The sequence below is a fragment of the Habropoda laboriosa genome, unplaced genomic scaffold (assembly GCF_001263275.1).
Source record: "Habropoda laboriosa isolate 0110345459 unplaced genomic scaffold, ASM126327v1 scaffold70, whole genome shotgun sequence".
Classification (NCBI taxonomy): Eukaryota; Metazoa; Arthropoda; class Insecta; order Hymenoptera; family Apidae; genus Habropoda; species Habropoda laboriosa.
The window spans coordinates 732,787-750,235 of record NW_017100198.1 but is presented as its reverse complement, the minus strand read 5'-3'; the positions used below and the strand labels follow the sequence as shown (position 1 = coordinate 750,235).

General features: G+C 31.0%; 4 protein-coding genes across 8 annotated transcripts in view; 1 reads left to right on the top strand and 3 right to left on the bottom strand.

The window, feature by feature from the left end:
* The window catches only part of LOC108570354 (protein kinase C and casein kinase substrate in neurons protein 1), a 43,005-nt gene extending 41,874 nt beyond the window's left edge, over window positions 1-1,131 (top strand). For all 5 annotated transcript variants that reach the window (XM_017932205.1, XM_017932204.1, XM_017932206.1 and 2 more), the window contains 2 exons: window positions 565-725; window positions 959-1,131. In XM_017932205.1, coding sequence (XP_017787694.1) covers window positions 565-725; window positions 959-1,071 — 274 coding nt within the window. In that variant the 3' untranslated portion in view covers window positions 1,072-1,131. The remainder of the gene's footprint in view (window positions 1-564; window positions 726-958) is intronic.
* A 2,755-nt stretch (window positions 1,132-3,886) lies between these two features.
* On the bottom strand, window positions 3,887-7,370 carry LOC108570369. Its single transcript, XM_017932222.1, has 4 exons — window positions 7,233-7,370; window positions 7,003-7,149; window positions 6,756-6,830; window positions 3,887-6,688 (listed from the first exon to the last, which is right to left on the bottom strand). Exons 1-4 carry the CDS (start codon window positions 7,368-7,370, stop codon window positions 3,887-3,889), a joined length of 3,162 nt encoding a protein of 1,053 aa, XP_017787711.1.
* A 1,261-nt stretch (window positions 7,371-8,631) lies between these two features.
* On the bottom strand, window positions 8,632-11,706 carry LOC108570372 (cuticle protein 7). Its single transcript, XM_017932226.1, has 4 exons — window positions 11,548-11,706; window positions 10,441-10,627; window positions 9,781-9,995; window positions 8,632-8,853 (listed from the first exon to the last, which is right to left on the bottom strand). The coding sequence occupies exons 1-4, from the start codon at window positions 11,560-11,562 to the stop codon at window positions 8,695-8,697; spliced, it is 576 nt and encodes a 191-aa protein (XP_017787715.1). The 5' UTR covers window positions 11,563-11,706; the 3' UTR covers window positions 8,632-8,694.
* A 962-nt stretch (window positions 11,707-12,668) lies between these two features.
* Window positions 12,669-15,726, bottom strand: LOC108570364 (alpha-tocopherol transfer protein-like). The gene is made up of 4 exons (XM_017932217.1): window positions 15,681-15,726; window positions 14,855-15,178; window positions 13,683-14,046; window positions 12,669-12,954 (listed from the first exon to the last, which is right to left on the bottom strand). Exons 2-4 carry the CDS (start codon window positions 15,136-15,138, stop codon window positions 12,697-12,699), a joined length of 906 nt encoding a protein of 301 aa, XP_017787706.1. The 5' UTR covers window positions 15,139-15,178; window positions 15,681-15,726; the 3' UTR covers window positions 12,669-12,696.
* Window positions 15,727-17,449: the final 1,723 nt, after the last annotated feature.

The window sequence follows — 17,449 nt, the reverse complement described above, 5'->3', positions numbered from 1 at the left end:
ATCTTCGAGAAAAAAATTTCCTAAAGCGTGGATATTTTATTTCGTCGTGGTATTTTAAAATTATTATCATATTTAATTCATCATTCTCAAATTTAAAATCTCTTACCTAATGTTGTTTGTGATATAAATAAAAAAAAATCTATAATTACTGTAATTCTAATATATAAATAAGAGTTTATAGTATTGGCGATAAGTTGATTTATAATAAGGTACGCAACGGTCTCCTAAAGTTTCATTTTCATTAGACGAAAAAGGATATTATTCGACTCAGTGCTCACAGAGAATTAGTGTCACGAATTCAGCAATATCGATATTTTATGTTTCAATTTTATTTTGTAATTAAATATTACCATTTCACTTCGTTTCAATGTTTTACCAGGCCATCCCGTACGTTCGTGCCAAAAGCGAAAAATATTTTAATGAAAATCCAAGGAAGTACTATAGCGACGACATAATGGTCTTACCACAAAAAAAAAAGGAAAAAAATTGTGGAATGAGAAGGCGTTTACGTTTTTTTTTAAATCAAATTTAAAGGTTCATAATGTGAACGATGTTTTTCCCCAGTAATGGTACGAATGCCAAACAAGAAACAAATCCATTCGAAGAGGAAGAGTGGGAGGAGTATAGCCGCGAACCGTTGGTAGATAATGGAGAACCTGGTGTTCTTGTACGCGCATTGTACGATTATGAAGGGGTCGACGTAGACGAGCTTAGCTTTAAAGAAGGTATGCGAAAAACCAACGTTGCATTCATTTGTAATCAGCTTAATATCGTTGTAAAAGTGTCTTCTACCACGAAACAAGACCTAGAACATTTGAATAAAACTATCCTTCCCCCTTCTTCGTTCCATTATATTATCAATATGTTCTACCATATATGAAGTATTTCGGAATTTTATTATACATATTAATTACGTTCGTGACATAATATAACACACGAAATTCTTACACTTTCGCAGGCGACATATTCGATAAATTAGCAGACAAAGACGAGCAAGGATGGTGTAAAGGACGAAAAGACGGTAGAGTGGGTCTTTATCCCGCAAGCTACGTAGAGCTTGTGTCCCCGTAAATTACCACGTGAAGCCAAATTTCATGAACACTGTTAGTTACTTAACACGTAACACGTACGGAAGCAAAAGAAAAAGGAAAAAAAAAACAAAATTTTTATTTTGTTCTTTATTTCTCTATGAAATAGCGCGTTCGTTTAAAATAAGAAAAAATTTGTAAATGTCTTTAGATAAGAGAGTTTACGTGAGACTCTATATTAGAGATCGTTCATTTTGTGTGATATATCATGATCGCTAAAAAAAAAAAGAAAGAAATAACACATGAAAAGCTATAGTACGATTAAATCTTACGGTTCGATGTTACAAATAAAACGATTGAAATTCAACGATCGATAAACAAAATTGTGTATAAGCGTGAAAATGAAAATGCGTGCGCCTGTTTCGTTTTTTTTTTTTCTCTCTCTGAGATCGATATTAGTATCGATGCGATTAGCACTTGAAACAGAACTTTTACTCTGACGGGTAACGATTTTTCGTAGGTAGCTAGGGTTTTCTATATCCATCGATCTAAATTAGTGCTAAAAACGATACGATGGATAACGCATACACCACGAGTATATTGTAAGTTTAGATTTTTTTCAAATAATGTACAATCATACATTTTTTTTCGACTCACTATAATTATTTTAGCATTGTTGCTATGGAACATTTCGGCGAACGCGACAAGAGGTATATTTAATTTATTGTTATTCAAATGATACTATTAAAACCTATTCTTTCCGAATGGTATCGTTGTATATAATAGATTTAAGAACGCAAACGGTATGTAAAGTTGCAATTGTTTAATGGAGTTGAGATTTTATGATGTTCGAAGTACATCGGCATAAACAAAAGGAAAAAGGAAGTGAGAAACACTTGGAAAATACGTACATTAAATGTACTGAGTAAATAAATTTGGGACCCAGAATTGTCCAGTTTTTTTCTTTTTTATAATTATAATGTTTTAATATTGATTTGAAAAAAAAAACAGAACAGAAAATTATTAACTTATAAGGAATGAAATTCTGATTATAAATTATAATTATATGAAAATATTTGCTTTATGATAAATTATAGTGAAAAATTTAAGCCATCAGTTATCGTACTCTTTGTACATAATTTCTGATATTAAAACAATGTTGAACTATCGTTTATGAGACTAAAATCGTAATACCTTTTTTAATTAAACAAAAGAATTTTATATAAAATTAAGTATAAACGTACCGAAGGTATTTCATATAATCATTACTCCTTTTCTATTAGACGTAACACGACCTAAAGAATGTGAAAATGAAAGCGCAAAATATATTGAAAAGCAGTCAAATATATTCTTTCGTAGCATAAATTACTTGACGTTAAGTTAAATATTCACCGTCAATCAATGTACCTTCACGAATACATGCTTTCAGAATATCTTTAGTATAGAGACACACTCTTTAAGTTAATATAGAGAAGAACGCTGCGGAGTAATTGTGAAACCAAACGAACTGTAGATTTTAAATGGTTCGAAAAGAAAGCATTTATAGTTTTCCATACGACGAGACGAATTGGAGAAGCAGTTATAGTCGGCTTTAACGAAGTCAGTTGTTATTTATATATTTTGATTTCGTAAAGCACTCGGAAGGATCGACTTATTACAAGCCAAGTCAAATTTTCATGGTATATAGTGATAAATGCTAGTTATTCTCCACGAGTAAATAACGTGTCACTATACACAGTATTTATGTAAATATAGTAGAATATATAATAACATTTACAATTCAGCCAGCGACTGATTTTTGTAATTGTTTACATCATTAGTCCTCCAAATTATTTTCTGTAAAGAGTGTTCGCGATTCCATAATGTTGTTAAATAGATTCTAGTTTGTGTATAAAATTTATTATGTATAACTTAATTGCGTCAAAATAAATTTCGTAAATGCTAATTAAGTTAGCAACGAATTGTCGCGTGATAAATTCGTATATATTAATGGCGAGGATAAATATAATATTAACCACGCTCTGACCAGAATAATTAAATGTACATTATTTGAGTGAAAATTGTTAAAAGGAACAGTTAATGTACAACATTATACCGTATCAAAACATATTATATTTGCATACTCGTTAATATACATGTTAAATTTCAGTCAACAAAACAGATTATAATTTATACACAAGTATTTATTTAACCGGACCTGTTTCTAATTTATTCTGGTAAATATTACGTGTATGTTGAAAATAAAACTACACTTTATTTATGCATAAACAATTAATACTTACTAAAATTTAAACTGTACTTTATTAAGTATTACTATATACATGTAAGTTCAATGCATTTATACGTACATGTGAAATATTATTAGCATATGTACATACAAATGAATCTTTTATAAATTGCTACAAAACTGGTACGGTAACGCAATTACTGTAATTAAAATCTTTACGTTTAATTTACATGTAATCTTCGTATTGTTTACCGTTTGCATGAATTTCAAATGTTTGTAAGTCGCACCTGCACATGCAGATCATCAATATTGAAAATACTAAACATCGTTCAAAAAACAAGTAAGTGCAATAAAGTTCATTAAATTATGAAATGGAAGTAACTTGTACATACATGTACTTAGAAACTGTTTTTAAACCCTAATATATCCGTATATTGTTATACATAGTTTTATTTACTATATTAACGATATCTTTTAAATTTATATTTATGGACAAAGTGACTATTATGACAAAACAATATTGAAATTAAATTTTTGTTTGGTCATCCTATAAAATATATACTCAACGATTATTACGCCCAAAATTATACACAAACATTATACCTTATTAATGTACTTTATAGTAATTTTATCAATGAGTTGCAACATGTTTTTGCAAGTCTTCAAGACTAGGGAATGGTTTATCGCATAACTGACAAACATGCGCATTTCCATTGTGTATGTCTAAGTGTTCTGATAAATCTTCTTCTGTTTCAAAAAGTTCATCACAAATCATGCATTGAAATTCATAAGCTTTTATTCCTTGTTTCTCCCATTCTGCTATTGCAGCCTCTTCTTCATGAGCTTGCATGTGCATTTCCAATAACATTTCTGAATTAAATGTTTCGGAACATTGCAGGCAGTGATAAGGTTCATCCTTTGACTTATCATTCTCATTAGCAATATTAATAAGATTAGGATTATCGTCTTCTTCGTCAAACAAATGTTTTTCAACATGTGCCTCTAGTGCATCTTCAGACTCTAATGAATCACCACAAATAGCACATTGATATTGTTCTTTACCAGGACTTTGATCATCTTCACTCATATCATCACAATGCTTTTGCAAGTGATCTTTTAATATTTCCTCATCTGTAAATATTTTATCACATACAAAGCATGTGTACGTTTCCTTTGGTTTCTCCACACCTAATGAATTGTCTCCTTTGACTCCTTTGGTTGCCCCAGATTTTTCTAACTGAACATTGCCAACTTCTAGCCTTGGATTATCCAATTTTACAACCAAACTATTTTCTCCTTTTAAAATTTGACTTTTTTCAGATTTTAAATATACTGTTTCTTTAATGTTTTGCGATGTATTTGCATTTGTTAACTTTTGAGATTCACTTTTTGTTATACTTTCTATATTAAATTCAGATTGATCATGGCTTTCTAAATGACGAACCAAAAGTTTTTCAGTTCGAAATGTGGAATTGCATACATAACATTTATGAATTTGTTGCTTTGTAGATTTACACACGTGGGCTTTTACAAATCTAGCTTCCACTATTTCATGACACCTCTTACATCGCATCATTTTATGTTTGTTATGACGTAGTATGGTGGTAGTCTCTGTTTTGTGCATACGAACGTGCGCTACTGCATCGTTACGGCTGTTAAACGATTGTTCACAAACACCACACATATGCTTCTCTCCATGCGGTGAAGTTATTTTAAAAACATTTTCTTGGCTTTCTATTTTATTTTCAATTTTAACAACCGTATTAGAATCTGCGTGTTTAGATTCTTCTACTTGATTTGTTGCATTCATTTGTCCTTTACCTTCCTGTGATTTCTGTACATTATGATTTTCTGTCTTAGACGTTTCAGATACTTCTGTTTCTTCTGATAAATATGAGTCAGAATCCAAAGCAGAAGTATTGTAGTCATTATACCTTATTGGTGGCACACTTTGCCTTTTGTGGGAAACCATACTAAATGGTCCACCAAGTTTATTTTTAACTGTGCGTTTAGCTACAACATGCAGGTTATTAATACTTCGAAGTTTACTTTCTTTTGCTATATCTAAACGTTTCAATAAAATTTTTGGTTGATACTTTTTAGAACCTATTGCTTCTTTTACCAATGCTGGTGAAACCCTTCCAGGTTGTTGACTGCATGAGTTAAAATCAGAACCACAACTTCTCATCATAGAAGATTCAAAATTTTTCTTTATAGTTTTTACTATTATACTTTTCAACTGTTGATCTAAAGTTTGATATGAATTTTTACAACCGTTGCCTGTTTTATCGTTATTAATATTGTCACTAGTTGTTCCAAATAACCTATGTTTCATTTCTTTCTCTACAAAACCCGCTAGTTCAACTTGTACACGCTTTAAAGCTTCTATCTCTGTCCCTTCTACTTCTATATTCAAACATCTTTCAATACATTTTTTATCAGTAGAATCTATTGGAACTGGATTTATTCGACGAAGTTGTACAGCATCTATAATATCAGTATTCTTTTCTTGAGAATTTTGTTCACTATTGCCATTTTTAAACTCTTTTGATAAAGTATTCAAATTTGCTTTATTCAGGTAATGCGGTTCCGCAAGCGTTAATGTAGAAGTAACAATATATGTAGCATCTCCAATTTCTAATTCTGACTTTACTGAACATGGAGTAAATGTGTCTTCAATAATTTCTATTTTATCTTTATTTGGTAATTTTTTTTTAACAATTTTTTCTGGCAATGAAACAGGAGAATTTTCTTTTTCTTTTGTATCTTCAAAAAATGTATTTTTCTTTACTTCATTTTGTTCAGTAGATCCTTTCACAGAAATACTTTTAGTTATTGATAATGAAGTATCAGAACTGATATCTTTAAGAGATCTTGTTCTATGTGTATCAGAATCGGTATCCACACTCATAAAGTCGTCTTTATCATGTTTAATAGCATATTTATCTGCCATATCAGTTTCAAACTTTCCTAATGTTATAGCCCATCTCTTTCCTTTGTCAACCTCTTTATCCATATTTGTTTTTGCTCGTGCTTTTTGCACTGGTGACAACTGAGTATCATCTGATCCCAGAGAATCTGTATCTGAGACACTTTCTCCTGTTGCTGCTAAAAGTGCTTTTTTTCTTGCAACCCACCTCTTAGTTGATGCTTTCCTTCGTTCAGTTGTTCTATTACGTCTTCCAGTTAATGGTTTAACCTTCACTGGAACTAATGATGGTTTCACTTGAGCATTATCTTTATTCTCTTGCTTTTCATCACTTTTACATTTATCATCATTGGATGCATCATGTGCTCTTTGTGAAGAGTCCTTTGATGATGTGACATCATCTTCAGATATATACATGTCCTTAAGCATTGTTTGTTCTGTTACTCTATCCGTATTTGTGAACTCTAAAGGTATTAATGGAGGTATGTCTGGCTTTAATTTTTTCTAAAATGAAAGCATTTATATGTCATATTGTTAAAAATGAAAACTAAATTGAGAATATTAATATTACCTTCTCAGAAGTATCAGAAAGACTATCTTCTCCACTTTGCTCCAGATTATTGCATGCTTTTTTAGATTGCAAATTCTAATACAAAAGAATATAGCAATGTATAAATTATTGAATATAATGTACATATATATATTTTCATACACAAATAATAAAAAATATCATTTATATATAATTACACACAATAAAAGTCTTTTATTAAGTCCACTTTCTGAAAGAAAGTTACTTTCTGTAAGCTCAATATTCTTACCTCATTTTCAGATGTTTCTGCAAGTTCTAGTTGACTCAACAACATTTGGTTTGACCGTATAAATTGTTCTTTGAATTCATTCCACATATCTAACTTGTAAAGGCATATATGACAAATAATAGTTGGCAAACCATGTTCGTCCTTGACCTACAAAGAGAAATTGCATAGTTATACAATAAAATAAGGCATACAATCAAATGTTTAAGTTTAAAAATGTAGTGTAAACATACATTGATAGAAGTGCATTTACTTAAATCGTTTACTTTTGATTGTACACGTTCGTCGAATAAATTAGTCATACATCCATTATCAATGAGACAAATACGACACCTTTCTTTTACGTTTGGTAATTTACGTTTTCTCGACATTGCTTCGTCTTGAACAAAATATAAAGCGCAATTGTATGTAGTACGTAAGGATCTGTATTAAATGATACCGAACTCTCTGAAATAAGCTACAGATTAACTATAGTAGATGCACTAACGATAGATCGATACATTATCGAAGTAAGGTTTGTGAGTACGTTCATGTTATTTTGATAAGTTGCACGAAAAATTGTATTAGGTCGTCTAATAAGTTCATGCTACGATGCGTTTATACACTTTTCCATGTGTTTTGTATTTCGAGTTACTTTCGAGAAATGAAACCATTCATTCAGACATGTACTGTGCTTAGAAAAGTTAAGAGAAGCAATAGCAGTGGAACATCTACGACTCTTAAATTAGAAAAAAGTAATTTTTCATCATATAATGCCAAATCATATCGGTTAGGAAATTTTTCCGGGAATATTCTCCGGATACATATTACCCCATAAGATTACCATCTATTTCATACGTTACATGTTTTAGTAAGAAAAAAATTTGACAATATCGACGCTATAAGTTGAAAAATATTTTAATGAAAACCCGAAGTAATTTTATAGTGACGGAAAATATTTGATGCATATGTTATAACAAGTATAATGATATGTCAACCTGTTTTATTTGATTATTCAACATTCTAACATTTTATATCTTGCAAACTGCTCAACATTAATATTCGAGTACACCATAATATGCGAGATATTATTGCCGTATATTTTTTTATAATAGTGTTAATGAGTTAATCGTTTTCTAATGTATTAAAGTGGACAATTTAGTTGGTAAAAACATATATTTTATTTATTTAATGCACATATCGTTTTAAATAACAAGCGGTAAGTTAAATAATGCTCAAATTTCACATAGCAAAATTATTCGAATACGTAATTTATGTACCTTGTGGTTTATTCGTTGTAATAAGTCGATTCGATCGCTAAGTAAATGTTTGTATACAATCAGTTGTTTCTGAGTACAGTGTATCTGAGAAACTCAGATTCGTTTGAATTTTCATTTAAATGAAAGATAAACAATAAAATATTCTTTATAAAAAAAAATTAGAATAAAAATTTAACTTCAAATGACTGCAATAATTATTAATTATTAATTGACTTCAGCAATGATATACTTTGTCACATTAATCATGTCACAAACATTCTCTGCTCATGTTAGTAAGCATTGTAAATGTCTAAATTATCAGATCCTTTTCACAAATCACCCTGTATGTTCTATTGAGTATTAAAACTTATGAAAGTTGCATTTGACACGGCCGTTTTAAATAACACTCGACGTCATCGTGTTTCTAAAGTGATTCTTATGAACGTGTATTGTAAGGTCAGTACACGTGATCTGGATTTACATCGTTAACAACAGAAGTGGCCTCGTAAGTTAGTCGTTCGGCCTCTCTTTGAGCGGCAATCGCGGCATGTTCCTCGGCGATTTTCTGGTAAAGCTGAGTGTGTCTGTCCTTCGCTCTACCCACACTCGCAGAATCCTGCAAGACGAGCACGTTATCGTCAGGTGAAAGCTACCGTTTCGAATCATTTGTAGCGATGAAATTGAGTCTCTTTTGAGCGCACTTGTTCACAAAGTTAATATGAAAAACGTTTAAAAAATTGTTAAGCTTCTATAGGTGAATCACTGATGAATTATAGGTTAAAGGAGCGTTCAGACGATCAATATACATTGTCAATATTCCAGGATTTTTATATGTATTGTCAATAAATATTGAACGTATGAGGAAAGTGTAGTTTGTCAATAATTGATTGTCTGAACACCCCTTAACACGTTCACAGAAAATCGATAGTACATTGGATAATACATTCTGGATCGCATATGCTACATCGGTGGCAGCGACATGTTATAAAAACAGTACATATGAAAAGTTCATAAGCTTTTCGTAAATTAACTATAGTATAAATGTCGTACGATAATATATTATACGTAAATTATGGTATATTATATTGATATTGATTGTTGTATTATTGTCTTATTACACAAAATTAAAATTGAATTGCTGTTGTTTCAACGTAAATACAAAGTGTATATATGTTAAGTAATTAACAAAATGGTTGAAATGTTTTAGTGTACAGTACGTATTCAAGTAATTTATGATTTCATATATTTGATGATTCATCTTAGCTGATTATGCAAAACGTTAAAATACACGACGTTTCTTTTTTATGCATTCGCGTAAATTACGTTGCGTAAATGTTTTTCAAAAAATACTTAAATTTGATGATAACGTTTTTCACATAAAAGTAACATAACACTAATGGATGTTCCATCTTTTTGTATCCGTCATTACATGTTTTAAAATTTATAAAAATTTGAACTGTATAATATTTTTTACTGCTTACAAAAATATGAATCATAATACCAAAAAAAGAGTATTGAAAATAATAAAAGAAATATTTATTACCCTTGGGAGATTTACCGGAACGCCATGAGCATTTGCTTCGGCGATTTTTTGGTAAAGTCGTATATGTTTCTCCTTAGCGAGTTTTACCGCTTCAGAATCAACAGGTTGGGCAATCGTGTCCTCGTAATTTATTAGGGATGCATGAAATCCAGTTTCATCGGCTGTGTATTGTACTGTTCGTAGTTTTTGCTTAGGATCGACGAAAGAATAAGACCCTAAAAGATAAGTGATAAAGGAATCAATTTTAATAATTTTAATTAAACAAAATAAATGTTAAATATATTATAATACAAAAGTGAGCCTGTTTAGGCTTGGAATTAGCTTTTAGTTTTAAATAGACTGTTAGAGATATTAGTTCAGAAGTGTTGGTAATACTGCGGAAAACGTTTTTCAGTTGCTCTGTTCAGGTGTAACGTACGAAAGGAGTGATATAATTCGACTCGCTGTAATATTTATTAACGTATAACTTTTAATAAACTAACATTTATAATCCAAAATAGACAAATTATAAATAGTAGTCAATTGTAATTAATCTTTAAAAGATTGCCCATTGTTATATTTTACTACATTTTCATCTTTCTAAAGCTTGGATAAAACATGAATAATATTTCTTACTTGCAATTACTGTTTATGTGAAATATGCGATAGTTATACATATACCTTGAACGTGTCCAGAACCATCCCCACTTTCTTCATGAACTCGATCAACGTTTCCAGGATGTCGTCCTGCCTGATATTTAAAATTGTAAGGTCTTGGGGGTGGTGGTGGAGTTGTAGTAGTCGTTGAATATTCTGGCAAAAGATGTGATACATCTCCCAAGCAGGAGTGAATCAAAACGATTGTGATCTAAATCGAAAAGATCATTCTTTAATCAGTTATCTTGACTGATTCATTTCACTATATACATATTTAATTGAATGACTGAATGCATAGGAATATTTCGTCATATTTTTCCTTCTTTATTATACACATCTATTAATACGATATTGTTGCGGTGGGTTTTGTCGTTGTTAGACGTATTTAATAATATAACACACTGGTTTTACACAGGGTGTTCCAGTTTTTGACAAAGATTGATCTGGAAAAACTGAGACATCCGCTATATCACACAACAGTAGGTAAGTAAATACAAACATTGTTTGGAAGCCTGTCTCCGTTTCTGGTTTCTCCAAGCTAATAAATCGATCAGTATCGGTCATCAGATTATATGCAGTGCTCGCAAAAATATGATCGATGAAATTTCTCGATAACTATGCTCGTTATTACTTATATCCAAATAATTTACTTGTATAAATTCTTAAATTAAAAATAAGTAGATTCCATTGCAATAATTGTCCTATTTCGATAGTTGATGATGAAGAAAACATTTAAATATAAAATATGAAAAAAATTAATAAAAATGCTAATGTAATCATATTATGTGTCAGGTGGTGAGATCTGTGAACGGTCAGAATTCCAAACGAATTACGAAATATTCTGATCGCATCATGCAATAGTAATTTTGACGAAAACAAACATTCTTTTTGACAAACGTAACATAACAATTGTTTGTGCATTATTATATTGTAAAACCTTTTGTTTCTTTAAATCTGACAGATGAAATACATATTCAACTTGTATCGGATGCATTATAATTGACCGTTTAATTAAAATTGTTCCCGTTTTCAGGCCTTAAATAGAATTTTGTGTTTGCAGCATGATTCGAGAACAATTTTCGAAAATTATGTAATCAGATATGGTAGATCTCGTGGTACTGATGCGCTTACCATTAGATTCTTCATCTTCGCCGCGGTACGTCGACACCTTCGTTAACACGTATTGGTATAAACTGAGAGAATAGTCTGCCAGTGAAAGTAATATAAGAAACTGACGAAAAGGTGGAGGTAATACGTGTTAAGCCTGTTTTAACATTGACGCTTCTTCGAACATAATAAGCATTCCTTCGTAGTAACACAATTAAAATGGAAAGTGGTGTTTTTCTAGCTCGTTGTAATGTGTGAAAACATCTCTGCATCAAGGCCAATATCAATAAAAACTCTTTTACATATTACATACATATCTTTTTGAAAATGTTTCACTATATTGTCAGATTTACAGCTTTTTGAAGATTTTCAATGTATATTTATCAAATAATCTGGTATAATAAATCCTAACGTAACCTAACCTATAAGTTAAGGATAAATCCCTTATTTAATAGCCTATAGGTTAACAGTAAATCTTTTATTTATAACCTACAAACTATACGATAAATCTTTTATTTAGTCGGCTATAGATTAACAATAACCCTTATAATTATTCTTCGTGGAGTAGCTTGAATAATTGTTTAAATCGAAAACATGTAGAAAGTGAAAAAGTAATATATAAAATACGTGTTCAAATGGAAATGTTTTCCAACAAAAAACTATAGATAGATATCAATACTTGAGATAGAATTTAGAAACCTGTAATTGTTTAATAAATAAGATTTAATAAATTTTAATGTATTCGAATATAGAAAACATCTAATACCTTCCCTTTGAATTATCAATTAGAAAAGAACTTGTTATAAATTAATATAAACTTTGATATATACATACCTATATACTCTTGAAACACTGTTAAAAGCAAACAGCGATTAATTTTATTTCATCACCTTTCACTACGTTATTCGTGTCCTTCAATTTGCAAAAGTATAAGAAATGCAACGAAACTATTGTCAATTGCAACAGTGCAATATATTCTTATTGTTTTACTTGTAAAATTACGAAGTAAATAATCAACGAATAGTAATATTAGAAAGGAAACAAAATAAATGCTTTCGTATAGATTTATTCAGAAATTGTTCCAACAATCTTTACAATGAATTAATTGTTATAGTTGTCATTGTTTAATTTTCGTATTCTTTTTATGTTAAAAAAACGTACATTTTTTATCGTTCAATCAATTTCGAGCTTTTTGAATGTCCCCTCAACGCCAAACAAATCAGTTGCTGTTTTCCCTTTACCTGGTCTCAAGGATTCGTCAACACGCTTCGTTTGTTGTTCCTCCAAGAACCATTCGCGATTTTCTTCCAGTTCTTTCACCGCCTTCTCATGAAGGTGCATCAATACACCGGCCTTTCCACCGGCTTCGTTCGGTAATATGTCTACGGGGAAGAATTTCTTCAACGTATCCAAAGTCGTATGTGTGTGAAGCTACATAGAACAAATCGTTAATATGAGTTTCATAATACATATACTGAAATTAAGTTAAGCTTCAAACTAAAAATAACGTGAGATATTAGAAACACTAGAAAATTGGAGAATCAGAATAATTACACTTACTCACTTCTTAAAAACAGATAAAGCTTGGAAATTTATTTCATAGGTAACTACTAAACGAAAAATTTCAATGTTTTCAGAGGACATAAATGTAACTCGCAACTTTAACCTCCAATTTTTAAAAAGTAAAAATGTTACAAAATGGAGGCATTATTGTGAAATCTCTTCTATTAGAACATCGATTGCTGGTCGCCAGCTTCGGCAAAGATTGCAACGTGGGAAATAAAAAATTCTGTTTTTCAATATGTTTTAGAAAAGCTGATGTATTATAGATTAATTAAATTTGCCAATCTTCAGTTTTACAAATTAAATCGAAAATTCGAATTAAAATTAATTTTTCTTACTGATGTAACTGTTTTTATCAGATCTTGACCAAAATCTGTGGCACGAGACTGACTCGTTATTACACGGCAAGGGGTTAATGTCGTGATTTACGATCTCACTATAGTAGTACCATCAAGTACGCGGGCAAATGTTCAATTACAAAAGCGTTGAATTTTATCGACGAAAAATATCTGTTCGTGCATTATTCTTTTCTCGTCGGTGATCAATCGAAATTGATCGGTGATCAAAATGTGTGTTAAAACGTTGCTTTCTATTACCATGTCAAGTAGTTCCTTCTTCATAAACGGTTTCATCATGTTCAATATCACGTCCATCACCGCCGTGATGTTCATGAAATGGAATCCCTTCAAACGAACCGGCAGCGCTTCTTGCAAATAAAAAAGATACTTCTTCAATCCCATAGGACTTAATCGAGCAGCATGGCCAAATCCTACGTTCTTCATGTCGAATAAAATGATATGTCCATTGGAGGTGCCTTCGCTGTGAAGCCATAGATCGACTATCATGCTCAGATATTTCATTCCGTCGTTGTAAACGTAATGCGAAGGATCATCGTCAATTAACCTTCCGTAAAGGATCGAGTAGCCTTCCGGCGTTTTGTTCTCTAAAACCTGGACGGTACTGGAATCATTGTTACGACCATTCATCATTGGGTTAAGTGTAAATTATTTCTTTGTGTAAATTTAATAGAGATTTTCTATCGATAATAAAATTGTCCAGGACAGAATAGGTTGTAAACTTTGCTCGTGCAACTGATGGGCAGAATAATGCGTGATTGAAGATAATTGAGACCGTGAGAATTGTACGTAACGACTGTGAAAATATAAAGTCCGCTTCAGTTGCAATTTTACGATGACTTTTCCAACAAAATCACTCTGTTTTTCGTTGTATTTTGAATTTCTTTTCGCTAATATTTTTTACATTCTCTTTGTTGAAAAAAGTTTATACAACTGTATATGAAAGGTAATGTAACAAAGCGTATATATAGGTATAAAAAAATTTTCAAAGAAAATTAGAAATGTTAATGTTAAATTAATCTGGTATATTTATATCGTATACATATAATTTCGTTTTTCCTTGCATTTCATATTTGAATTTTTTTTAATATTTATACATTCTTTCTGTAACATTATTATTTTTTTCATATATACAGTATATATATGTTACATAAATGCCAAATATTAAAGAAAAATTCAACCTATGAAACGCAAGGAGAAACAAAATGATATACATGTATGTAGCACTGAAATTTAACATTAACATTTGTAGTTTCCTTTGAAAAATTTTATCATATATACCAGATTATCCTTTCATAATTCACATTTCGCGTAATTATTCCCGCGGTTATTAACTTCACGCGATAGAGACTATTTATGATTATTTTAAAGTTATATAAAGTCTAAAAATGGTTTCTGCTTCGTATGCTCACATTGTCTGAAACGATTTCCTCAATTCCTTCGTTCCAAGAGGATCTCTGTTGTGGAAGAATTCGGTAACGTGAGTCCTTACAGTGAAATATGTATCAATGGTCGCTTTCGTCGCTTCCATTTTATAATAATTACTGTGCAAAAATAACGCCAACTCGGAGTCGGTTATTGGCGGTAGGTGAGGTTGTTTTTTGCACCATTCGCGCAATATTTGTATATCTTCATCTTTCAAATCTGGATTCTTCTTCAGCTCCTGCTCGTATTTTACCGCTTGAACTGGCGGCATCGTTGACTTCCCCTTTTTTGTCAAAACTCACAATTCCACACTTAAACAAAACAAAAGAAAAATACTTCATTTTTATTCTGTCATCTTTAAATATTCAACACCCGATAGATTTCGCTGTAGCTTCAATTTCGAACGTTTTGTGATACTCTTTTTAACTTGTTCTACATAACATTTGGGCTTCTATATTTTCCACAAATACGTGTTAGAAAAATTCTTCGTTCAACTTGAAATGCAAGAGGTAGATTTTACTGTAATTACTAAAATTTGCACGTACAATCGCGTGAAATGCGAGAAAAGTTGTCGTTTTTCAATTATGTTGTACGAATAAGAAAACTTCTGACTACAGGTCGATTTGTCTATTTGCAACATATCCCAAATGATTCTTTCACAAATCCTAGCGCTTTAAACTTAATATAAAATTACAGTAACATTTTATTCCCTCTTTTTATTTTTACAAATTTCTATATCGTTATACTTTATCACGGTTATGGAGGAAATGAAATATAAGTGCAGTATATGAGAAATGCGAAGAACTGCAATACCGAGAGAAATTATTTCGTGAAGATCGTGTCGGCTGCTTGAATAGTACTGACTTCTATAGAGATTCATATACAATCGAGCAGTTAAAACGTAATGGAATGAGTTAATATCGTATAATCATACATGGCGTGACAGCCGAGGTCGCCAGTGGCAAATTATATATTTTGAAGTGACATGAAAATTGTGCAATAGTATTGAACAAAATCCGTGGACAAAAAAAATATATTTATATATAACGTTGCCATATTTTTCCATCGCCAAGTCGGAGGTTTGGTACAAAAAAAGGGACAGAAGAAGAATAAAATAAAAATAAATAAAAGAATGAGAAATAAAATGGTAATTAAAGGTATAGTAGGGATCTATTTGGGTCTCAAGTCATATTTTTCTGTAGACCAAACTTTTTTAGGAAATGTTTTGTTACTCTTAATTTGTTCATAGATTTGCGTACATTTTAGGGTTCTTTAAAAATTAAGTCACCTCAGAAATCAAGATGTCAAAAAACCGAGACGTATTTGTAAATCGACCGGGACTTTCCCTGTCAAACCCGAACGTATGGTAACCCTATTTACACGATGTAACGTATAATGAAATTGTGAAAATGTGTAAACGTGCGTAACAGAAATGTGCTGGTAATTTCATGCATATTCTTCCTGTAATTATATTAAGGAAGTTTAAGCAGATTTGACTTTTTTCTTTTTTGAAAAACTATAGCTGAAAAGTGCATCTAATTTTGTCAATAGGAAATACAGTGTATTTTTCAAAGCATTCACTGGTGAACACTCATCAACAGTGAATATTACTCCTTTGGGGTATTATGATACCTAACTTAACCTTTTAAAGGGTTAGACCATCGCTGAGATTTGAAAAAATCGAATTTTTTTTTGCTTAAATTAATGGATAACGGTTGAATAGCTCATGAAATGGATTTCACTTTACTTCAATATTTTACACGTTACGTATTCAATTACTATTAATACCACGTGTTATTTTCGTCTGTTTTCAAAGGATTTCTATAGGATTACTCGTGTTTCATATGACAAAGACGCATAAATTTCCGTAGAACAGAAACAACGGTGATTAATACTTACTGTTATCATTATGATACTCTAACGAACAACTTGAACGTAAACGATTCTTTCAATTTTAATGCAAGTGAACGCAAAATGCACGACTAACGAGAATTTTTCTGGTAACAAGTTCTCTTCTTTTCATCCTGAATAAGCAGAAATTTGCGGGTACAGCACGCTGGATACGAAACAGTATGTACCATGACGTGGAAAAATATGTCGCATGACTTTGTAAAGTATCGTCGATAATTAAGTGAAATTATTAGTTCGTACATACCGGATTCGGATTTTAACAGACAACGTTTTTACATGTTACGTGTTACTAAGTGAATCGTTTGCAAATTTCAGGTTTTGGGAAATGTTTTTGCCGAGAGAGGTTCATAAACAACTTGACAAGTAATGAAATAATTAAATGTACGTTGGTGTTTGTTTTATAGTAACTCGTCTATCAGGTAGTTATTACAATTTATCGTCGAATTTTAATTTAATAGCTTTTTTAATAGCTTTAATTAACAGCTATTAATTCTTGATCCTTTGAAGCTCCGTATTTAACGATTCAAAGTTCAGTTTACTTAATGTTTCGTAGAAAATGTGTATTTATAATGAACATCGTTCTTACGAAACATCCGTTTGCGATTATTTTTGCAAAATTCTACCGTTCCTCGAATTAGAATAAAGTCAAAAATGACAAATGCAATATCGTA

Coding starts and splice junctions, on each gene's coding strand:
- LOC108570364 (XM_017932217.1), bottom strand. CDS start 15,138: ATGCCGCCAGTTCAAGCGGTAAAATACGAGCAGGAGCTGAAGAAGAAT. Junction 14,047..14,854: donor AGGAAATCGTTTCAGACAAT/GTGAGCATACGA, acceptor CAATGATTCCAG/TACCGTCCAGGTTTTAGAGA. Junction 12,955..13,682: donor AGAAGGAACTACTTGACATG/GTAATAGAAAGC, acceptor TGTTCTATGTAG/CTTCACACACATACGACTTT.
- LOC108570372 (XM_017932226.1), bottom strand. Junction 9,996..10,440: donor TGGTTCTGGACACGTTCAAG/GTATATGTATAA, acceptor CTTATCTTTTAG/GGTCTTATTCTTTCGTCGAT. Junction 8,854..9,780: donor TTCCGGTAAATCTCCCAAGG/GTAATAAATATT, acceptor CTCGTCTTGCAG/GATTCTGCGAGTGTGGGTAG.
- LOC108570369 (XM_017932222.1), bottom strand. CDS start 7,370: ATGTCGAGAAAACGTAAATTACCAAACGTAAAAGAAAGGTGTCGTATT. Junction 7,150..7,232: donor GTAAATGCACTTCTATCAAT/GTATGTTTACAC, acceptor TTCTCTTTGTAG/GTCAAGGACGAACATGGTTT. Junction 6,831..7,002: donor CAGAAACATCTGAAAATGAG/GTAAGAATATTG, acceptor CTTTTGTATTAG/AATTTGCAATCTAAAAAAGC.